The sequence below is a fragment of the Odocoileus virginianus genome, unplaced genomic scaffold (assembly GCF_023699985.2).
Source record: "Odocoileus virginianus isolate 20LAN1187 ecotype Illinois unplaced genomic scaffold, Ovbor_1.2 Unplaced_Contig_2, whole genome shotgun sequence".
Lineage (NCBI taxonomy): Eukaryota > Metazoa > Chordata > Mammalia > Artiodactyla > Cervidae > Odocoileus > Odocoileus virginianus.
The window spans coordinates 2,913,201-2,938,128 of NW_027224319.1; the positions used below are offsets into that span (position 1 = coordinate 2,913,201).

Here is a 24,928-nt window from a genome sequence, read left to right on the forward strand (position 1 = left end):
TGTTATGGTCTTTTTTTTTTTTTTTTTTTTTGCTGAGAGGCATGTGGGATCTTAGCTCTCCAACCAGGGATCAAACCTGTACCCCCTGCATTGGAAAGGCAAAGCCTTAACCACTGGACCGCTAGGAGAGTCCCTTCCCCCAGGGAACTCTCTCCATACTGACTTAAAGACAAGAATCCCTATGTCAGGCTTTGCTTCCAGTGGACCAGACCAAAGTCACCACCTAACTACATGTCTCCCCCACTTTTTTGCAAGTTCGCTTTGTACCACTTCACTTTTATGAAAGACTAACATCAGTACGTGTTTCCACGAACCAAAATAAATCCAAAGAGAATTTTTGCGTTTATGAAAACAGGTGGAAAGCGAGGACAGCGTTTGGCGTTTATTTTGCAGGGAGCCATCAGAGAGGCACTGGGAGTGGGCATTGCTCTCTGCCCCCTGGAATGACACCCAGCCTCTCAGCATCAAGCCGTCACAGCTCTGCACTGTATCTGTGAGCATCTGTGCCTTATTTCAAATTACTCTGTGTCTCCATTAGCAAAATATGTCCTATGGTAATTGCTGCTTCCAGTTACACCATTCCAGCTTGTGAAAAAAGTGTCACAGGAACTCTGCTTTTGAAGAGCAGAAGCCAGCACTGTTTTCCAGATTAAGTTAGTGGAGTCCAGCTCGTGGCTCCATTATCAGCCCCCCGGAGGGGGGCTTGTGCTTGGGGATGTCCTACCTCCTTGATCCCGAAGGAGTCATGACTTCATAATTTTTCAGGCATTGCGCCAAGCTCTACCCTTTAAAACTGGTTTTGCCACGAGCGCAGTCATCAACAGATGGAGCATGCCCAGAGTGTACAAGCCTTTAAAGGCTGGAACCCAGAGGCCAGGTCATCTTCTGGCCTCCTGGATTTAATGCTGGTATGTTATTACCACTGCCGTTGAATCCTTTCCCCCAAGGCTAATGCCTAATGACATCCTTTGATGTACTTTGTTTCCTAAACCTTTTTAAAACAAAGGGAGACTTTTCAGTGAGGTAGATTTAACTAGACTCTGACTTACAGAGTAAGTCAGAAAGAGAAAAACAAATATCGTATATTAACACATATATATGGAATCTAAAAAAATGGTATGATGAACCTATTTGCAGGACAGCAGATAGACACGCTGTCAGAAACAGAGAGTGAGGGACAGGAAGGCCTGATGTGCTGCAGGCCATGGGGTCGCAAAGAGTCAGACACGACTGAGTGACTGAACCACAATAGAGATGCAGACACCGGGAACGGACTTGCGGACACAGCGGGGGAAGGAGAAGGTGGATGAACTCAAAGAGGAGCACTGACACGTACACACGGCCGTGTGCAAAATACATAGCTAGCAGGGAGCTCAGCTCGGGGCTCTGTGATGGCCTAGAGGGGTGCAAGGAGGCTCAAGAGAGAGGGGGTGTATGTATACACACGGCTGATTCACGTTGTCGCCCAGCAGAAAGTAAGACAACAGGTAAAGCAATCAAACTCCAATTAAAAAGAAATTAGAAACAAAAGCAAACAACGGGAGAAACGTTGTCTCAGGGAGGCACCGAGGAAAAGCAGGCAGTGTGGCTTTTGTTGTCTCGGAGCACAGGCACTCTGAAAGGTGCAAAGCACTCTGGCCACTGTAACAATAATCGGCATGCTGTTTTCATTGCTGCTCCGGGGGAGTAGGTGAAACTACTGCCAACTAGACAAGGACTTACGGGAGAATTTCAGAGCTGTCAAGGACCTCTGCGGTCACACATCAAGCCTCTCATTTTTTGCAAAGAGCCCTGGAGTCCGGGTGGCTTGTGTGGTGCTCGCAGCGCACACGCTCCCAGGACGAAAGCCCAGACTGTTGTTTGTTGACTTGTGCTCCTGCCTGGGCCCTGCACTGCTCAAGTGATAAAGCAAGGTTAGATAACGAGGTGACGAATGCAGCTAAAATTAGGTTTTGTGTGTACGTAAAGATAATATCAACATTTTGGAGCTCACAGAAACGTCACTGTTTGCATTAAGCCAGGTCTACTTTTCAGCTACACCTCCCATGTGGCTTGGAGTGGCTCCTACTGGCTTCTGTGTTCTTATGGGATCACTTAACCCAACTAAGGCAGTGATTCTGACTTAATTCCATACCAAGTACCTGGAGCAAAAAAGCTCCGTCTCTCAGCCACAGCTCTGACATCAGTCATGTGACCCTGCGGGTGTCAGGTTGTGTGGACATTTTTTAATGTGTTGCTAAGAGCTTTGTTTTCAGAATGGACACACAAGTTCAGTTCAGTTTAGTGGCTCAATTGTGTCCGACTTTTTGTGACCCCATGAACTGCAGCACACCAGGCCTCCCTGTCCATCACCAACTCCCAGAGTCCACCCAAACCCATGTCCATTGAGTCGGTGATGCCATCCAACCATCTCATCTTCTGTCGTCCCCTTCTCCTCCTGCCCTCAATCTTTCCCAGCATCAGGGTCTTTTCAAATGAGTCAGTTCTTTGCATCAGGAGGCCAAAGTATTGGAGTTTCAGCTTCAACATCAGTCCTTCCAATGAACACCCAGGACTGATCTTCTTTAGGATGGACTGGTTGGATCTCCTTGCAGTCCAAGGGACTCTCAAGAGTCTTCTCCAACACCACAGTTCAAAAGCACCAATTCTTCAGCACTCAGCTTTCTTTATAGTCCAACTCTCACATCCATACATGACTATTGGAAAAACCATAGCCTTGACTAGACAGACCTTTGTTGACAAAGTAATGTCTCTGCTTTTTTAATATGCTGTCTAGTTTGGTCATAACTTTCCTTCCAAGGAGTAAGTGTCTTTTAATTTCATGGCTGCAATCACCATCTGCAGTGATTTTGGAGCTTCCAAGTCTTCAGTTCCCCATCCAGTAAAAAGGTTTAAATAACTCAAATGATTCCTTATCCAGAGGATGGAGAAGCATCATTTCTGAAGTGAGTCACACCTCAGTTCCCCAGCACAGACTTCTACTTTCATTAGTTTTAATGGAGTCATTCAAGAAGGGATGACATTGTAAATCAGTTATATCTAATATAAAATAAAATTTAAATTTCTTTTTTTAAAAAGAAGGGATGACAGCAGAGGGGCTAACATTTGAAACTTTCAGAATGTTTATTCAGAAGGGTTTTTAAAAACCAGAGGTAAGCAGAACACTGAACTTAATTCCAGTGTGTAGATTTATAATTCTAAAAATGCTATTTTCGTATCATTTTCAAAAATTGCAAGCATGCGTTTTTATTATTCAGGATACTGTGTGTGGTCTGTGTGTGAGACGGGTCTCATGAGATGTGTCTTGTGAGATGTGATTGTGGTATCTTTTTCCTTTTTCAAGATGGCAGTCATTTTCTTAACTGATTATAAAAGCAATGTCTGCTTGTAAAAAAATGACATTAAAGAAGAACAGAAAGAAGACAATGGATGTCACCTCTTCCCCTCCCCTACTCACTAGAGAAACAATATAAGGATAGCATTTTGGTGTCTAACTGTCCAAACTTGAGGCTCTGTATGATTCTATGTATTTAATAAAGTAAAATTAAACTATACAAGGGCTTCCTTGTATAGTTTAGTGGTAAAGAATCTGCCTGTCAAGCAGGAGACCCAGGTTCAATCCCTGGTTTGGGAAGATCCCCTGGAAAGGAAGCAGCAACCCACTCCAGTATTCTTGCCTGGAAAATCCCATGGACAGAGGAGATTGGCGGTCTACAGTCCATGGGGTCCAAAAAGAGTCAGATACAACCTAGTAACTAAATAACAACAAACTATATAAACTATTCTACTGAAAGTTGCATTGTTTTGCATGAAACAAAACGACCAGGGGTATCTTTCCATGTCAAACATTAATACATAGATTTCCTTCATTCTTTTAATAGCAATACACCATTCCTTTGAATTCCTAATATCAATAGTCTCCTCACCTATGCAAAAGCTTCATTGACATTTTAATTATAATTGATTTAAACTCATAAATTAATTTTGGAGAGACACGACACAAAAAAATACTGAGATTTTCATCAGGTACCACGGGAACACCTCTCCATTTACTTACGTTTTCTCTTTGGTCTTTCAGCAAAATTGTATATTTTGCTACATATACATCCTATGTATTTATTAAGATTATCTCTAAATACTTAAACAGAACTTTTGAATACTGGTGACCAAAAGCATGCACAGTGGGAATCCTTATGTTGTTCCTTGTTTTATTGGTAATGCTTCTATGTCTGACAGTTAAATATACTTGTTATTGGGTTTTTTTGGCCACATTGTGCAGCAAGCAGAACTTCCCCTATCAGGGATTAAATCCATGCCCTCTGCAGTCGAAGCACGGAGTCTTAACTACTGGATCGCCAGGGAAGTCTCTGCTGTTGGTTTTTGATGGATACAATTTACTGGATTAAGAAAACATTCCTCTATTTCTGGGCTACTGAGAGTGGTTTTGGGCTTCCCTGATGGCTCAGTGGTAAAGAATCTGCCTGCAATGCAGGAGATGCGGGTTTGATCCCTGGGTTGGGAAGATCCCTGGAGGAGGGCATGGCAACCCACTCCAGTATTCTTGCCTGGAGAATACCATGGACAGAGGAGCCTGGTGGGTTATAGTCCATAGCATTGCAAAGAGTCGGACATGACTGAAGCGACTGAGCATGCACGCCAGAGCATTTTATTAAAATCATTTAAAATCATCTATTAAGATGATCAAGTATGGGCCTCCCTGGTGGTCCAGTGGTTAAGAATCCACCTGCCAATGCAGGGGACACGGGTTCAATCCCTGGTCTGGGAAGATTCCACATGCCACAGGGCAACTAAGCCCAGGAGCCACAACTACTAAGCCCACGCGCCTACAGCCTGTGCTCCACAACAAGAGAAGACACTGCAATGAGGAGCCCGAACACCGCAATCAAGAGTGACCCCCACGCTCTGAAATGAGATAATCCATGCTCAGCAACGAAGACCCAGCACAGCCAAAAATAAACAAACACAATTGAGAAAAAAAAAAAAAAATCAAGTGAAATTCTTCCCTTTCACATACTCACATGCTGCAGTACATTGAGTTGATTGGCTAATGGTTAGAACAATCCTGTTTTCCAACAAGTCCTCCTGCTCTTGTTGCTTTGGTCTTTCTATGCAATTTTTGGATTTGATATACTTTTATTTTACTTAGGATTTTGGTGGCAAAGCATATTCATAAGAGATTAGTCTATTTTCTTTTTATGCAGTGGAAGAGTTTGACATCAGGGTTTTAAGGACCTTAGAAAATGAACTGTGAAACTTCGCCTCTTTCAATGTTCTAGATAGGGGTTTGACAAACCACAGCTCATAGGCTCAATTCAGCCAAACATCTGTTCTTGTAAATAAACACAGGATGTTCATTGCCCATTTGTTTATCTATTGTCTATGGTTGGTTTTGTGCTGTCATAGCAGAGTGGAGGAGTTGTGACAGACACCATCTGGCATATAACATCTAAGATATTTACTCTCTGGCCTTTTACAAAAAAGGTTTGTCAACCTTCCTCTGGAATTGTTTAAATATCACAGAAATTATCTGCTACTTGGAGTTTTATAGGACACTTCTGTGAAATCATCTCTGACAAACCCAAACCTTTCTCCTTCACATTGGACACTTTTTCCAGTCTCCTCCTTGATTATATACATATTCACGTTTCCTCCCTTTCTTTGAGTCAATGTGGCCCAGAAAATTTTCTCTGGATATAATTTTGTCACTCAAATTTTCACAATTATTATCAGTCTCTATTATAGTTTCAGCAGTCTGCTTTCTATATGTCATTAAATCCACATGTATACATTCATTGTTAAATATTTGCAATTTCTCTTTCTTCTTTCCTGGAGACTAGTCAGAGATTTGTCTATTTAATGGGCCTTTACAAAGAACCAGGTTTTGGCTTTAGTTATAAACACTTTTTTGGGGGCTGCACTGGTCTTCATTGCTGTGTGTGGACTTTCTTTAGTTGTGTTGAGTGGGGGGCTACTCTAGCTGCAGCACATAAGCTTCTCACTGCAGTGTCTTCTCCTGTTGCGGAGGACAGCCTCAGTAGTTGTGACGCATGGGCTCAGTTGAACTAGAGATTGAACCCATGGCCCCCTGCATTGGCAGGCGGATTCTTAACCACTGGACCACCAGGGAAGTCCATAAACATAGTTTTTAAAACCGCTTTTAAGTACTTTAATTTCTCTTTTTGTTTTTATGAATCCCTTCTTCTCAAGGTTTATTTTATTCTTCCTCTTCCTTCATGATCTATTCCAATTCATCTATTTTCAGTTAAAGGTGAAGAAATTTTCTCAGTATGACTTTGATTACGTCAAAATAGTGTTCTCATTGTTGTTAATATATCTATTAGTTCCTCATTGGCATACCACCTTAAAATAACTGGGAAAGTATATATACCTTTAATTCTTTCTGCCTGATTAGTACTTCTTACGCCAATCTCCTATCCCAAACTCAAGTTATCATTAATAATGCCAAGTATCTGTAGTTTATTGCATGCCAGTATGTCATACACCTCAATCCATGATTTTATTTCATCCCGAAAACATCCCTATTGGTTGGTACAATGACTCTTGTTTTACAGACTAGAAAACTAAATCGCAAAGCAGGTAAGTAACTTATATGAAGCCATGCAATCAAGGCACATGATCAGTTGCCCTGGTACTTGAAGTCAAACCAGGTCCCTCAGCCTGCAAGCTGCTGGTTTTTTTTCCTACCATAACTAGTGGATCCACCGCCCCACTCTTATCTCCTCAATCTTCCAATTCTTCTGTCCTCCAGCTCCCTGGACTTCCGCTCCTGCTCAGCCAGATGTTTTTAGCACATCAGACAGAGCATCACCTGAGGATCCACAGCTCTGCCATGAGACAGTGTGGCACAGTGGCCACAGGCAGACACTCTGGATCCAGAATTCCAGAATGCTTGGGGTTCCTGTCTTGCTGAGACACACCAGCTGTGCCATCTTAGGCAAGTGACTTCCTCTGAGAACTTCTCTTAGGGCTGCTTTGAGGATTAAAAGGAAAAAAAAAAAACCAAACCTGAAACCATGCAAAACGCTTAGGACTGTGACTGGCCACATAAAAGCTAAAGAGAGTGCAGAATTTCAGAACAGGTCTCACCTCTCTAGCAGTAGAGCCTAGGTTAGCTTGGAAAGAAGAGACAGGGAGGCCAAAGAGTCCACGAGTGAGTACTTACCGATATTCTTCTGGATCTCAATAACAAAGTAATTATGTGGATCCTGGCAGCTAAAGGAAAAGACCTTTTTCTCTCCGGCTTTGATGGACAGGGTGGTTTCCCATCTTTTAGAAATGATGTAACAAAGTTTCACTGGCAGAGTCTGGGTCCCGGGCTTCAGGAGGACTGTGATGCCGCTTCCACGTGGCAGATCAATCTCATAAGCTTCAGAAGGAAAGAAGGAAGAAAAATAATAGAGTGAAGAGGATGAATTAGGGCTGCCTACCTGCTGCCATCCCCTCAGCTGGTCCAGGAGGATGGTCTCCTGAACCCTTTTATTCCTTCCTCCAGGTCTGAGAAGCGGGGTGATGCCAAATGACAGTATCATCCTTACCTGTGGACAAGAACCTGGCCACTGTGGGCTAGGCCCTGATATGCATCTCTGATATGGCTTATTCATTTCTCGAAAGATTAAAAGCATTATACAATGTTCTAGATGTCCAGAGCAGTATGTGTTCAGATACCCCTATCTGTGCAATATTAAATAGAAACTGCCGTATCTCTTCACAGTATGACTGTAGGTAAAGTCCACACATAGAAACTGTCTTTCTGTAGAGGCACATGTTTATGTGTAAAAAGCTGCTGTCCACTGCCCAGGATGCCTCATATGCCCTGTGCACACATATATGCAGTAGTGGAGGCTGGGTAAACTTGCACAAATTAGATATAAACATACTGATCGATGAACTTGGCAAGTCAGAACCAAACACTGCTCAGACCTCAGGCTGGCGCTCAGCAAAATCATGTGAGCAAACTGTAGCAAGCAAGACAGATGGGGGTTGGTTACTAAACAGAGAGGTGGGTGCATCCGGGTCAGGATGAACCAGTCCCATCTCCTTCCCATTCCCTCTGCTTGAGGGATTTTTAGGTCCTCCCAGGCCAAAAGGAAGAGCTGTTTTTCTCCTTAGTGATCCCTGTTCCTTCCTGGACTTGGGTGCTGATTGTGGTCTCTGGGTGCCTGACGGGCTGGGTACAGAGAATGGGGGGACAGTCTTCTGGAGGAGGGAACCATGGGGCTCGTCAGTCCTCTGCCCCACCATGTTTGGCACAAACAGCCGCTTGGCACCTATTATGGCACCTTGTTCACAGAGGTGCTCCCATCTTGTTCACAGAGGTGCTCCATAACCGTTTAGCCAGTGAACAGTTTAACCAAAAGCTTTCCTTTCCCCTTTCCTTTTAAAAATTTTTAGAATCAAATTTTTTGAGATATAATTTACAGACATTAAGAAGGACCTAAAAGACTTTTGACACGTGTATACACGTGTATACCACCACGATCAAGATATAAAAATGTTCATCATCCGCAAAAGCTCCCTCGGCGCACTTAGCCACCGACCTCCACTCCTGGCCCCAGAAAACTATCAATTCGTTTTCCATGACTTAGACCTTCCTGCAAAACAGCAGCTGGCTGCTTTTGCTCAGCATGTCTGAGGGTCACTCACGTCACTGCATGGATCTGAGGTTTGTTCCTTTTCATTGCTGCATAGTATTCCACTGTCTGGAGAGACTGCAATCTATTCATCTGGGCACCCATTCAGTGACAATTGAGTTCTTTCCAGTTTTTGACCAGCCACGTGACTTCATTTTCCCAGAACTGCAAGCCTGCTCAAGAGCTGTACTCACTTCTCCCACTCAAGGCACACATGTGCCCGTGTTCCCACCTCCCAGTTGCTATGTGCCATCAAACATCTGGATTTTTGTCAGCCTCCCCTGAACCCCCCTCCCCCTCATTCACTCTATGCCAGCCCCACCTGCCAGCCGCTCTTTATACGGGGGTGGAAATTGATCTCTCAACCTGAGATAATGAAACAGAGCAGGACCATATGGTCCTTGTGCCACACCCTCCCCCCACCATATCCTCTGCCTGCCTTTTGCCTTTAGTCAGACTTCAGTCAAAGAACAAGTTTAATCAGAGAAGTGAAAAATGTGGAAACAAAGGGAAACAGTCAAAGATGACTAAACAATAATGTAGTCGTTAAGCACAGGCAAGGACCTTTAGTTCTTTCCCAGGGGCTGTGGATAATATTGAGTGTATCCTGTGAGCTGTCTTATAGATACCAAAACCCCAGGTGGAGAAGTTAACTACATGATGACCAGACTGTACCCAGGACTTGAGCTGCCACAATTCTGAGAACTGACCACGAAGAAATGGGAACAAGTGCACCCGGAACTGAAGATTAACTGTACCTAAAACAACCAAGATGATGCTGGTCAGACCACTGATGACCAATCTGAAGATGACTGTCAGAGATGACTGTGCGTGCTCCTGCATGAAGCCCCCCACCCCCGACTCTGCCTATAAATGCTCTCACCCCGCCGCCTGTCAGTGGTGGGAGGAGTTGGCCTTTGGACAGATGTCTGCCACCCACCCCCCCAGTTGCCGGCACCTGAAATAAAGCAAACTTTCCTTTCCACCAACCTGGCCTGTTTATTGGCTTTTGAGCAGCAAGCAGCCGGACTCCCCACCCCACCCCCACTCCTTTCGGTCACAATAATGAACTGCAAATATTTCCTCCAGGTTATGAGGGAAGAACTTTACCCTCTGGGCCTCTGTTCCTTCCTTTGTAAAATGAGGAGGTTGGGCTAGACTAGCTCTACCTTCCCAGGCAGCTCATCTATGATCAGTGTCCAAGGATATAAGAGAGCGATTTTGCCAATGTAAGCATTCCCAGCTACCGCCCAGCGGTGACACTTCTCAAAGCACAGGGACACGGGCACAGCTGGCTTCGTTACTTTGTTTCCAAGAGGGCTCAGGTTGTGCATGTTTTGGAGCAGGACTTCTTATCTCTCTACCCTCAGCTTGTATCCCTCTCCACTTTGGTCACTGAGCATGGGCTACCTTTGCCCTTTTCCCTGAACTCGTCAAGCCTCTTTGCTACCTCAGGGCCTTTGCATGTGCTGGTCCTGATTTTTATAATGCTCTTTCTCTACCAAAAGCTGGTTCCTTTTTGTTTTTTGGGGTCTCAGCTCAAAGATCACCTCCTCAGAGCTGTCCTCCCTGACCAGTTACCCAAAGTGTTCGCCCCACCCCTAACCCAGCAGTCCTGCCCCTGCTTTTTGTTCATCCTCTGAGAGGACCCATGTTACTCATTCCCACCTCCCGAGACCAGAATGCAAGCTGCTGCCCACAGAAGGCAGCAGGAGTTTACCTGTCTTCCTCAGTGATAGCCTTAGGACCCAAACGGTGCCTGTTGGGTGCCCTCATGGATGCAGAATTGATGACCCGCCTGACAGCACCATATAAAATCTCCACATTCTTGTCTTTGCACCATTTAGTTTCTCATAGACTTATCACCATTTCTGTGTTTCAGTTTGGGCTATAGATCTTAGTGGGACTCTTTAGTTCCTTATAAATCAGGGACTCTGAGCTTTATAATTAGTAGTTTCAGAAAAATAAAACATCCTCTGAGGCAGAAGTTTCTTTACTTACTGCTTCATCTTCAAGCAGCATGGCCTTTGAGAATCTTCTGAGAGAAAGGGGAAGGCCCAGGGGTTCTTTAAGATACTAGATTAAAAATGAATCCAGGGACTTGCCTGGTGGTCCAGTGGCTAGGACTCCATGCTCCCAATGCAGGGGGTCTGGGTTCAACCCCTGGTTGGGGAACTAGATCCCACAAGCCACAGTGAAGTTCTGGTAGAGCCAAATAAATAAAATTTTTAAAAAGAAATATTTACAAAAATGAGTCCAGATGCATGAACAGAAACCCAGGGGGCAGATGTATATCTGAACTGAATATGTAAACCCTTGCCTTCTTTTTCTGTAATCACAAGAAAAGGTTTCACCACGTTATTTGTTAAAAAAAAATTTTTGATACCCAGTCTTCGTGGCCCCCAACCCTGGGCCTCCAGGGGGGGCTAACTCATTGTCCAGTGAAGCTGCAATTTGTCTCAGGGCTGCAGCCTGGCTGGCTAGGTTACCAATTTCTTTCTCATTTCTCCTCTTTGGTAAAAATATTAAAAAAAATTCTTGACTCTTACAATTACTGTATTTTGGGTGGGTTTTTTTTGTTTTTTTTTTTTGACCATGCCTTGAAACTTGTGGGATCTCAGTTCCCTGACCAGGGATTGAACTTGGGGCCCCCTGCAATGGAAGGGCAGTGTCCTAACCACTGGGCCTCCAGGGAATTCCTGATTACTGTTATTTTAATTGACTGTTAGACCCTAAGTAGATCAGTGGTTCCCTAAGATTGGAGGTGGGAGGAGGGGATGGAAACAAAGAAGGCAGAGGAGACTGTGTAGGATGAAATAACCGATCTGTATCTTGACCACAATGGTGATTACAGGCGGCACACAAATGCCAAAAGTCATCAAACTGGGCACTTGAAATTGGTAAAGTTTATTATGTGTAAGCTATACCTTAATAAATAAAAAAAAAAAAGAGGGAAAACTTGTGTGAGAAAGACTGTGTTTCTGCACAAAGTAGGCACTTAATAAACGAAAAGAGAATAATCATGACCACAGTTAAAATATGGTTTAATAATATTTTGAGGTGGGCTGAGTTTCTCCCAAGGTAAGTGTAATAATTTCATATAGCTTTAAATTAGGTCTTGAGAAGAAAAGGCTGATCTCACTAACATTTCTCTGCTCAAATCTTCTCTCCTGCTTTTCAGCAGTACCCCCAAATAACTCTGCAAGTGTGACTCTCTATCCCAATATCAACGACAGCCAAAGAAAAATGTATGAGCTCTTTCAGAAGTTCACTGTTTTTTCTTTTAATTCTTTGAAGTCACCTATTCATTCGAACATTTTCTAGGGTCATATGACAAAGGCCCATATAGTCAAAGCTATGGTTTTTCCAGTAGTCATGTACGGATGTGAGAGTTGGACCATAAAGAAGGCTGAGCACCAAAGAACTGATGCTTTCGAACTGTGGTGCTGGAGAAGACTCTTGAGAGTCCCTTGGACTGCAAGATCAAACCAGTCAGTCCTAAAGGAAATCAACCCTGAATATTCACTGGAAGGACTGATGCTGAAGCTGAAGCTCCAATACTTTGGCCACCTGATGCGAAGAGCCAACTCACTGGAAAAGACCCTGATGCTGGGAGATTGAGGGCAGGAAGAGAAGGGGGCGACAGAGGATGAGATGATTGGATGGCATCACCAACTCAATGGGCATGAGTTTGAGCAAGCTCCGGGAGATAGTGAAGGACAGGGAAGCCTGGCATGCTGCAGTCCATGGGGTGGCAAAGAGTCAGACATGACTGAGCAACTGAATAACAACAACTATGTTCCAGGGACCATCCTTGGTGCAAATGATTTGATAAAAGCAGCCAGAGTCCAAGTCCTCTGGGGGTTAATAGTCTAGACTAAATATCTGTGAAGGGCTTTAAAAATGATAAAGTTCTAAGTCAGAATAGGCCCCTGTGGCACCTAGGAGTCTGAACTGGAAACTTTTCTTTTTTTTTTAATCTCTACAGTAGGAGGGAGGGATTCCCTTTTATTTATTTTTTTCTCCAGATGGAAAGCCAAATGTCCCAACGCTAATGACTGAGGATGCCAGTTCTTCCTTAATGAACTGCTACTTCTGTTGTTGTTTTATTTTGAGGTCTAAATAACCCAGGTTTTCATCCAAACTCATTTTGGAAATAAAGCAGATGAAGCCTTGTCAGATGAGTTAAATGACTCACTTGGGTGGACTTTTAACATCTAACCATGTTTCTTCATTCTGACTTTGAGATGAACAACCTGGAATGCTCTATGGTGAGGCCCTAGTTCATCTCTCTCCTTCAGTGCCCCAGACCAGAGGATCCCCTCTGGTCCAGAGCCCAGTTCAGTTCAGTTCAGTTGCTCAGTTGTGTCCAACTCTTTGCGACCCCATGGACTGCAGCACGCCAGGCTTCCCTGTCCATCACCAGTTCCCGGAGCTTACTCAAACTCATGTCCATCGAGACAGTGATGCCATCCAACCATGGGTCTGGAGCCCAGGCAACACTGAAGGCCTTACCTGCCTTTGCAGCAGGAGGGGATCTTTTATTACGTGCTGTTCTCATGTGGCCAAGGCCACATTACTCACTGGCCTGTCATTTTCAAGTACTTGCCCCTCATCCTCAATGATTAACAAACCAGTTGGAGGGGGACAGCCAGAGGGAGAAGATAATGATTCAACCATGTATATACTTGAAACCTGGACCCTCTTTACCCAGCCCCCCACCAATGCTAACCGCTTGTGTGTGTGCTCAATCACTCAGCCGTGTCCGACTCTTTGCCACTCTTTGGACTATAGCCCGCCAGGCTCCTCTGTCCATGGCATTTTTAATGGCAACCCATTCCAGTACTCTTGCCTGGAGAATTCCATGGACAGAGGAGCCAGGCAGGCTACAGTCCATGGGATCGCAAAGAGTCGGACACGACTGTGCAACTAACTTTCACTTTTCACTTTTATTTCACCATAATAAAAGTAGCAGAGAGACCCCCACTGCTTGAGTAAAATAACTTATAACTCATTTATCACAAATGCTTGCTTGCACATCTTCCCTCTTGCCCGCTCTTCACCATTTATCACCCCTTGAAATGAAAATTTCAACCCTGTAGAAGCAATCTCAACCTCCTACCACGACCCCCCTACCCTATCCCCACCAGTCACGCTGGCACATCTGAGTGCTTGATAAATGCGTTGCGATTTAAAGAAAATGGGTGGGCGTCTCTTTCTTTTGTCTCCCCAGGAACTTGGTATTTCGTTGGTCTGGTTATTTTTGAAGATCTATTACCCAAGTTCACGGGAACCCAGACAAAGCTCCAGATTCAGGCGTGATTTCAAAAGCTCACGGGTTGAAAGAAAACCAAGGCGACCCTTACGTTAGCAGTGCGTGGGCTGCGGGCTGGAGAGCTTGCAGGCGCCACACGTGGGCAAGTGAGTCACAGCTCTCATCCTCAGTTCCCCTGCCTTCTGACCTCTCCTTATTAGGATGCCTTGCTGAGTTCCTGCCTCACCAGCGACTCCTCAGGCGGGAATTTCCAATTGTTTTAATCACCACCATTCATTATTCACCATTCTTTAATCACCTATCACAGGGTATTATACAGATGCCCCTGTTACTCCTTCTCCCTGCCAGCCTCCGTCTTTGTAAGGCAGATGCAAGGAAGGGGATTCACCAGGGAAACACCAGGAAGTTATCTGTTCCCAGATGTGGCCAGTTCAGGTTAAAAGACTGCCAAATGTGATTTACAATTTTTTAGACGAGTCAGAATCTGCTGCCTCTGGGTGTGGTTTCCGGGGAGACTGCTCTCATCGACTCTCTCTGTCCAACGAAGATGAACAGAATGGCTCCCAGCCAGGGTCTGGGCTCAGCCGGGGCACCAGGAGACACATATGAAGACCTCTGGGACAAATTCCCAGGAGGTCAAGAACTCGGACACAGGAGCCAAGAGGTATGACTGTGAATCAGCGTGACTGGTCAGTTGCAGCCCGCGTGGGAGTCAGATTCCCAGGCAAGCCCATAAGGAGATAATCACTTCTGGGGAAACAGCCCTGTCCTCTCTCGGGAAGACATCCCACGGCAGACCCACATCCTTCTCTCAGTGAGTCCACGGGGCCGATGGCTGGAGTTTGCTCTCCCACAGAGCAGACCACTGCTTTGCTGGCTGAGCATCAAATAAAGCAGTGATTTGATTTTAGGGTCCAGGTTCGCAAAATTCAGCTTGTTAGACTGTAGATGCTCATAACACCAGAAGGGAGGGTGGTTCACCCTCCCACCCCGCAGGTCACACCATTGCCACGATTCCTCCCACTTATACTCCTCAGGGCTGCAGTCCCCAACCATTATCCACTCGGGGGACCGGCTTCATGGAAGACAGTTTTCCTAGGGCTGAGGGTAAGGGGAGGGGGGACGGTTTGGGGATACTTCAAGTGCGTCACATTTACTGTGCACTTTATTTCTATTACATCAGCTACCCCCGGGTCCTCGGGCGTTAGATATTGGAGGTTGGGGACCCCTGCCTTATGGGAGGCAATTGCTGAATTCACAGAACTGAGTGTACGTTTGCCTGTCTGTCTGCCCCGTGTGACCCCACCAGATAGTCAGCAACTTGAGGGCACCAAGGAAGGTCAAGGTACTCTGAAGATGCTGAGGTCAGCTATGCACTGCGTGGGGGTGGTCAAGGAAGACTTCACAGAGCAGACTTAAGAGCGGGGTCTAAAAAATGAGTAAGGGGTTTGCCTGCAGAGAAACAGGTGTCAGGAAAGATAGGCGGAGGGAACGGCAGGTGCAACGTAACAGGTGTGAAGAAGACCTTCCTTGGAGTCACTCCAGGGAGTTTGGTTTGACTAGAGAGCAGGTCGAGGAGGCTGGAGACAGAGGCAGAGGTCGGGCTGGGAAGGGCTTGGCTGTTGCCATGGAGTTCGGGCTTCACCCAGTGGGACGAGGATACCTTGGCAGCTGTGTGTAGTGGTGAAAAGCTTGGATGCTAGAATCTGACTGCCTGGGATCAATTCCTGGCTTGGTACCACTTACCAGCTACATCCTGCTAGACAAATTCCTTACATTCTCTGTCTTACTTTTCCTATCTGCAAAGGAGCGTAATAATGGCATAGTTGTAAGGACTAAATGAGAAAGTACCTGTGAATTGCTTAGAATGGTGCCAGGTAGTCAATCAATGTTACCTGTTATTGTTGATATTAGTAATGATAGACAGCACATTACAACCACTGGGGCAGTACTCATGGGGAGTTGCTGAGGGTGTTAAGTAGAGAAACAACTGTCACAGCAGCTTGGCTCTCAATGGAGAGCTGAGTCCTGGCTGGGCTGGGCCGGGAGAGGGCAGGGCAGGTAAGGTGCCTGGGGGCAAACCATCACACTCAGGGTTGTGCAAGGGTGAGCGCTTCCTAGTATTTTCCACGCCTCCCCTGCCCTGGCCTAGCCCTGCCCAGCTATTACTGTCCTTCCACGTGTGCTGATTCATTCGAATTCAGCATCCCTTTGAGGCTCAGAGAAGTGACCTCATGTCCCTGTCTGTTGAGCTCAGGAGGCAACTGGGAGATTCTGGTTTGACCTCCGCACACTTGCCCTCCCCACCCCCCAGGGTACTACACTGAGCCGCCCTCCCGGAAGTTGCCAAAGCTGGTGGCATCAACCAGCAGGAGAGGAGGAAGTGCTGCCATCGTGATCAAGTACGTGGAGTCGTTGGCTGACACCGAGGGCCTGGGCACGGGTACCAACATAACCCATCAAACGGGGCCTGTTTTGGGAGTGAGTACCAGACTCTCACGCCACCAAAGTTAAAGTGTTATTAATCCAGTGGACCTGGGGCCGCACGGTCTGCAGGCTGTGGAGGAAAAACTGGTGGAGCCACCCTAAATCTCTTTAGCATGGCCTGGGCCAGGTCTGTTCATGGACTGGCAAACCAAGGGGAAATTCTCAAGAGTGGCGGGAAGACCAGCCATCTTCCAGCCTGGAAATAGTTAATTTCCCATATTCACATCCAAAATGACCGCAAGGCAAGTTGCTATTTCAAAACTAACCAGTCTTTCTTGAATGAGAAGCCTTTGGAGTAAAGATACCAGGCCAGCCTTCAGAATAACACTGAGTACTTAATACGTGCAGGGTCTGTGCTTGCCCTTGATAAAATGCCCACGGCCACCCCACGGAGCAGGTTCTAACGTTAATCCGCATTTTAAAGATGACAAAGCCGAGACTCAGAGAGGTCAAGAAACTTGCCCAGGCACATGTGATTAGTAAGAGGCAGGGCCAGGCTGGAGCCTGAGCAGTCTGATATTGGAGCCCAGCACACGAACACGGGCTCATGGCAGACCCAGCCCTGCCCAGAGAACTCCACATGCGGCCAGCCAGGAGCCTGGTGATGGGAACCGTCTACTCTCCCCAACAGTCAAGCGAAACGGAATGAAACATTTTTCAGAGGCTGGCTTGCTAGGGACTCTTCGGGCTATCAAAAGGGACAGGCATTTATTTAAAATAGTTAAACAGGCACTTTGCTTCAAAATTATTTGCAAATGTGGTTCTGAATTTAAACTGAAGATTGACAGTTTCCCCGGAATCCAAAATGTTTGGGGTGTGGTTCTTCTGTTTGATTTTTTTTTTTTTGGCAGTAACTCCGGGCAAGGACCTGAGAAAAGGGAACCTGGCGTGTGGAGACGTGGGTGGCTTTGTGAGGCCGGCCCCGGGGCTGTGGGCGTGGGAGGCAAGTGGCTGAGTTGGTGGCAGACACAAAGCAGCCATCATTCTGGAGCGAAGCGCTGAGTGTAGAGGGCCAGCGCCAGGTGTTGGAAGAAAAGCACCTCCAGACATCCGGGCTGGAGAGGCTCACTTCTGAAGGCCACGGTCAGTGGGCCTCAGGGGCGAAATCACACCTAGGTTTAAGGAGAATTCCCCAAACCCCCTCTACCGCACCTCCTTCCTCTTTACTTGGGCTTCGAGACTCTCAACCCAGACCTCTGGTTATCTGGGGAGGAAATACCTTCTCCTGGCGGGAGACCCCCACCTGCCCTTTCAGGTATCAGAGATGTAAAGCTGCTCCCTCATTCACTGGTTCGGAAATCAGGCAGGGCCTGACTGGGAAGGCACACCTCCCCCCGCCCCAACCCTGTCCCCCTCGCCACTCCACCCACTTCATTCCCTGGGTTGGTGTGGGAAAAGCAGCCTTTTGCAGTAGAGGGCAAATCTTTTCTCATTCTCTTTCTTGGGAGTAAAAAACAAGTGCCCCCCCCCCCCCCCAGCATCCCCACAAAGAAGCTGAGTGGGTCCTCCCAGGTGGCGCAAAGCAGTAAAGAATCTGCCTGTAATGCAGGAGATATGGGTTCGATCCCTGGGTTGGGAAGATCCCCTGGAGAAGGAAATGGCAACACACTCCAGTGTTCTTGCCTGAAAAATCCCATGGAGAGAGGAGCCTGACGAGCTACAGTCCGTGGGGGTTGCAGAGTCAGACACGAATAAGCGGCTGAGCACACACGTGGTGGTTGGGCCAGGGTTGGGGCATGCATGCAAAGCATCTGTCGGAAGTCTGGAGGGATAGGAGGCCACGGGACAGGGCCTCATTTCAGCCCCCAAAAGAAACTGGAGAATTTGCCAGCCATTCTGACAGGGACAGAGTGAAGGGACAAAATAGGTGATTAAATAGTTACTCCCACTAGGGGATTATAAGTAGGAAAAACATGGAGACCCCTGTGAGTTAATGATGACTCAAGAGAGTTGGTTTGCTTAACCACAAAACCATGCAGGCTTGCTTGGCAGCAGAACTATACAGCAGAAGCACAAGACGTGCCCCCAAACAATGAAACAATGGCGCCATGGAGACCCACATCCTGCCCAGTGAACTCAGTAAGTTAGGACACGCTCTCTGCACAGACACACACAAACAATTTGTGGACCTAGCTTGACCATGTAGGGACAAGAAAACTCCCCTGCTCAACCTGGAGGAGGAGCTGATGATGGAAGCATGACGTCTACTCAAGAAAGACAAAGAAGTTCTTCTCCCCCTCCCCACTTTTCCTTTGATTATAAAAAACTGTAGCCCGGTAAGTTCTCAGGGCACAGCATTGCTCGCCCATCCCCTTGTAAACCTCACATCCTGTTCTAATAAATCACTGCTTATCCATCACTTTTTGGGCTTTGCTGGTGGCTCGGGGTGGTAAAGAATCTGCCTACAATGCAAGAGACCCCGGTTTGATCCCTGGGTTGAGAAGATCTCCTGGAGGAGGGAACGGCTACCCACTCCAGTATTCTGGCCTGGAGAATTCCATGGACAAAGGAGCCTGGAGGGTTACAGTCCCTAGATTCGCAAAGAGTCGGACACAACTGAGCGCCTGACACTTTCACTCATCTATCACTTTGCTCTCCCCGAATTCTTCTCTGCGATGAAACATACAGGACTATGGAACTGGAGCTCTCTGGGGCTCCTGGAAACGACACAGTTGGTTTCCATGCCAGCACAGGAGCTTCACAGACCCCTTAAAGAACAGGGCCACACTTTAAGCCCATACACTAAACACTGCCATCATCAGTCAACACACCAGGAAGGAGTGGACATCGACCACAGTTATAAACAAAGGGCCTGGGGGTGACCAAGTACAACCTCACACCAGGGTGGAACTGGGACCCAGACCAGCCCTGGGTGGGCGGGGGCAGGGGTCAGGGCAATGAAGAAGCCACAGGAGGAGGACCAGGGCACACACAAGAGAAGCGGAAGGCCCAAAGACAACTGGGTGCTGCAACTGTTTTGTCCTTTGACAGGTCCTGCCTCAGGTTTATTTGCACAAATGGCAGAGGACACCAGCCCCATGCAGACAGCAGCAGAGGGGTCACACCAGCCCTCCTGTCCTCACACTGGCAGATAGAGCCCTCTGTGCTGGGCTATGTTACTTCAGTTGTGCCCGACTCTTTGTGACCCCAGAGGAGCCCGCCAGGCTCCTCTGTCCATGGGATCCTCTGGGCAAGCATACTGAGAGGGTTGCCATCTCCTTCTCCAGGCCTCTACTCTGGAGCCTTTGTGGGCGCCTGGGCACCTTTGGGAACCAGAGCATGAGCCGCAGCTGCAGCTGCCAGTGACTGGGCATTGGTGTGAGCCTCGGCCCGGGACTTTGGCCGGCAGAGCCCGAGACTCTTGGCGATGTGGGCACAAGCATGTTTCCTGGGCTAGGTGTGAGCAGTGTAGGTAATTTGACTAAGCGTGCAGTAGCCGCCCTTTGGGATCTTGGACTTTGAGAGCCTCCACAGCCTCAGCGCATGCACTCATGGCCTTGGCACTGTGGACAAGCTTCTTCCTCAGGCCCTTCTTCCTGTGCTTCTTGGCCAAGTGCATGTTCCTCAGGAAGCTGGGGTCCTCCCCCTTAACAGATTCATATCATTGTGATCGGGGTTTCTTGATGCCATTTCTGTGCCATTTTCAGGACTGGTTGTGAGTGGTATAGTTCTTAGACTTGGCCACGTCTGCACCGGGGCCCACGGATCCCAAAGCACCTGGGACTGGAAGGGCGGTGCTGCCATCGTAAGAAGGCTGACTGCGGCCACGTGCCTCCAGGGAATGGTGAGCTCGGTCCAGGCCAGGTGATGGCGTACAGAGATGCACAAGGCTGGGCCCAGCCTATGGAGTCACATCGACAGACTTCAGAGCTCAAAGGACATCATGTTCTCACCTGCTCAGTCAAAGAGACCCACGGTTCCCATTAGAGACTACTTTACTCTTTTCATAGCTCTTAAAACAATCATGGAGACAATAAAATAAACTTCCAAGAGCAAGGTTAGAAGGAACCTTGTGCATTCTCAATCAATCTGACTTGTTGAATTGTTTAACAAAACAGAGGACCGTTGTGGCCATGCATTCATTTCCTACTCTTAATTTCCGAATTCCTTGGGCAAGAAGTTTATATGCACTGATACAGTCATTTTCTAAAGTAACTAAATGATTCTCCAATGTAGATACTAGCAATAGGCTGTTTCCAGGGCTTGTGCTTTGAATTATTTATGTTTTTAAGTGGTGATGGGTTTGCAGGGAGCCATCTAAACCCTTCTGTTGTGTCTTTCCCTTTTATGATCAAAGACACAAACCGTTATCGAAGATGTATCTTAGAGACACATAACTAGGCAGTGAGCTGTTTGGACATCGTACATGCTCCGTCTTGTCCGACTCTATAACCCCATGGACTGGAGCCCACCAGGCTGCTCTGTCCATGAAATTCTCCAGGCAAGGATACTGGAGTGGGTTGCCATGCCCTTCTCCAGGCGATCTTATCGACCCAGGGATAAAACCCCAGGTCTCCTGGGTTCTTTACCGCGGATTCTTTACCACTGAGCCACCAGGAAAGCGTTTGGACCACAGTCTGGAATAAACGAACACATCTATGTGTAAACCCCTCTGAGACCATGGCCACTTTAAGGCTTCTTGCCACCCTAAGACCTGGGCTTTTAACATTTAACTCCAGACTGAATGGAACTGTACTGAGTGGAAGGATGATTTCAAAGAAGTTTACACAGGGAGAGAAAGGTACATAGTAAGAGACTCTGCACTCGGTGATTGCAGAATTAAACAAATATACTGAGTTTATGACCACTGTACATAATTCATGATGCTATGCTAAAGTGCCACAGGGCCAATGTAAATCACACTAACATCTTATGAAATATTAAAAAGAATAATTTTGCCAGACCTTGAGGTGTTGGTCACGACGACCTTAAAAGTCACTGAGGATCACAAGCACAGATGGGGAAGAATCAAAGGAGCAGAGTTAAAAAAAACAAACCCATTTGGGGACTTCCCTAGTGGAAGAGTGGTTAAGTCTTCCACGGCAGGAGGTGTGGGCTCAGTCTCCAGTGGGGGGCTCCCACGTGACACGTGGTGTGGCCAAAAACACAGAACACAAACCCATCTGTGCGTGTGCTCAGGGGCGCCAGCAGGGGGCGGGGGTCCTTTCTCTGCCCTGCTGCCCAGAAGTTCAGAAGTTACTGAAACTCCCATTTCTTTCGTCTTCCCTGAAGTCCTTTGCCAATGGTCTCACCTTGCCATCAGAGACCAGTTGTTTTAGTTCCTCTGATAAAAAGCTAGTAGGGAGATGGTTAAATAAGAATCTACACACACCAGGTCTATCTGTTTCTTAACTACAGAGACGCAACCTCTTGATCAGTTGTGGGACAGAACTGGGGAATGTGGGTATATCATATTCCAGGGGCCAGGGCTGTAGCCAATTTGGAAAACATCCTTTTGTCTAAACCTCCTGTTTTAGGGACTAGGGATCAGTACCTTTTGTTGGTGGTGTTTCCAGTGATTTTTTTTAGTAATTTTTTTTTTGGCGTTTTATTGAGATATCATAGACTGAAGTGACTCAGCAGCAGCAGCAGCATTGACAAATAGCACTATGTGAGTTTAAGGTGTACAGCATAATGATTTGACTTATATACATCATGAAATGATCACCACGGTTACTGTAGTTACTACTGGTTCCAGCAGTCTTAAAGGCAAGGGGAGGGGGAGGGGAGATCCACCCACACAGCCTGACCTGGAGAATAAGTCTTTGAACAAAGCTCCCTCAAATGAACATGAGTCAGGTCAACACAGCTGACTCCTGTGGCAAACTAGGTAGCCCCAAGGTAAAGCAGGTCAGCAGAGGAAGACTACACACTCCAGGAACACTTTGGGACCAGACAGACACATGCTTTCCTCATCCAGAGGGGTCGGGACAGCCACCAGGAGGTGTCGCATTGATGGGGAGTGCCATTATGGAAGGTGTTTGTCCTCGAGGATGGCTGTTATGAAAGGTATTGATACAGGAGGTGTCAAATCAACAAGAATGGACATGCTAGGTGTTCAGCAATCATGGATGAAATGGTATCAACAAGGATAGTCGTTATGGAGGGTGTTACACCAACTAGGGTGGCTGCATTGGTACCTGGACTGTACCAGGGGTGTAGCTAGCTAATCATCTTAAGATAATGATGCCATACATTCAGGGAGGTGAAAGACTGAGTGGAAGGACCAAGAGTGCTGAGATGCGGGTTTTCAGGAGCCTGGATCCCAAGCACATAGCATTGGCAGGTGAAAGAATGAGCAGGTGGTTATTCCTGGAAGGGGGAGAGGCTGTGGTTCAGAGAACTTTCCCCTTCATGACCCATATTCTTTCCTCACGGTAGGAGTTGGTCCTGCTGCTAAGTGCTACTGCCAAGAAAGGAAGAGGAGGATGGGAACAAAACTCAGCGAGGAAATCCCACAGTAATGAGGCCTTTAATCATCATTCAAACTACATTCTGCCTTGCTCCTGTAGCTGGTCTCCAATCAGAAGTCATACATTGAAGGATGATTCTTCATGACATTCAGTTAAAGGATCATTTCCTAAGCTGTCTTTTCAGAGATGGTGAGAGAACACTTTTAAAATATCGAAACAACACTGGTGATTGCTGGTGACGAAAGACCGTGCCATACTTCTGCCCCAGGGCCTGTCTTAGGGTTTTGCTGTGACGTTCCGCAGACCTCAGACACCAGAAGACCTGCCTCCTCCTGCTCTTTTCCCTCCTGAAGAAGGTACTCACCATCCCCAGCCTTTACTGCAGTTCTTACACATACACCTTATGCTGTACTTACCACATTGAGTCTCAAACTCAAATGCTTTCAGGGCCCTAGCAGATAAGATAAATTGAGAAAAGCCAACATAGTAAGGAATCAGAGGGAACGTGTTCTACTAAGCACGTTGTAATTCAGCTTTTTTTCCAAAACACATCAAACAGAACTGGCCAAGGCCCCCAGGCCACCTGTTTGTAGCTCCTGGTTTACATGTGTGAATCCCTTCTGGAAGGTGAGCCCCCAGAGAGCAAGGGACTAGGATTTTCTACCTCTTGAGTGTCCAGTACAATGGGCCTCCAACATCTGTGGAATGAATGGAATCTGTTACCAAATGACCTAAGACTAGGCCAGGTCTTTTAAAGACATTCTAGGCAAAAATCAAATTCTCTAGGTCTGCTCAATGCTAGTACTTAAGAGTGGTTGGGAGGTGGGAAAAGCAGCAAATTCCTCTTCAAAACAGTTGTTCTGGGTGGAGAAATCAGTTTTGGTCATTAGTTCCCTGATTCCTAGTGATTTAATACTTCTACTCTATCCCTTCCATACAACCAAATTCCTGCAGGAAGCATCTGTAGACTTCTGAAGACAGAATCACTGAGCTATTCATTACCTGGCTTAAATCCTTTTTAATTTATTTTTGCTTATTTATTTGGCTGAGTCTTAGTTACAGCACAGAGCATCTTCGTTACATCATGTGGGAACTTCTGTTGCGGTGTGTGGATTCTAGTTGTGGCACATGGGCTCAGTAGTTGTGGCTAAGTAGATTTTGTTGCCCTGTGGCATGTGGGATCTTAGATCCCTGTCAGAGATTGAACCTGTGTCCCCCACATTGCAAGGTAGACTCTTAACCACTGGACCACCAGGGAAGTCTCCAAATTCTTTTTTAATTTAAAAAAATTTTTAAGGCAAAACTGTGTTGATAGAAGGCAGACAAATGGTTGCCAGGGGCCAAGGGGCAGGGACTGTCTACAAAGGGATCTGGAGGAACGTCACAGAGGGATTGAAACGTATCATGCACCTGATGGGACTCATCAAACAGTGCAGTTGAGAGGTGAATTTTATGGTATGTACATTAATCTCAATAAAGCTGAAAAATATACTTTTAGATAAATGATACATGGAGCACAAAATAAAATACATATGCATAAGGCACTCCTGTTTTATTTCATTTTGTCGAAAGGTAGCATACCATCCTCACTGTTCTGAATCTTGTGTTTTCCCCTCCAGAATATATCTTGGTCGAGGGGATCCTCTCCAAGTCTGTACATCTCATTCTTTTAAATGGCGGTGTAGCATTCCCCTGTTTAAATGCACCATCATTAATGTAACCAGTCTTCTAATGATGGATATTTGGATTGTTTCCAGTCTCCAGTGACCACGGGAAGGAGCAGAAGATGTTTATCTGGAGTTTCAAGGTGCCAGCGGGACACACCTTCCTGGGTGTGCCAGGTTCCTGGCTGGAACTTGAATTGTATTCCCACAGAGGCTGAGATCAGGCAGGCTGGAAGACATTATTTCTAGGGTTTGTTCACGCTGACATGGGCTTCTGCAAGATGACCCGAGCACTGTTTATTACTTGAAAAATGTCTTCCTTGTCGTGATAAGTTGAGAACTTGCTCCTGACAGCCTACGGCTGAAGTCCCTGATAAGACTGTCAGCAACTTCAGAGCAGTTGGGCAACCTTCCACC

At 46.6% G+C, this 24,928-nt stretch overlaps 1 protein-coding gene across 1 annotated transcript in view; it reads right to left on the reverse strand.

The window, feature by feature from the left end:
• The window catches only part of CDCP1 (CUB domain containing protein 1), a 56,805-nt gene that overhangs the window by 22,481 nt on the left and 9,396 nt on the right, over positions 1–24,928 (reverse strand). The window contains exon 2 of the mRNA XM_020872626.2: positions 7,205–7,408. Coding sequence (XP_020728285.2) covers positions 7,205–7,408 — 204 coding nt within the window. The remainder of the gene's footprint in view (positions 1–7,204; positions 7,409–24,928) is intronic.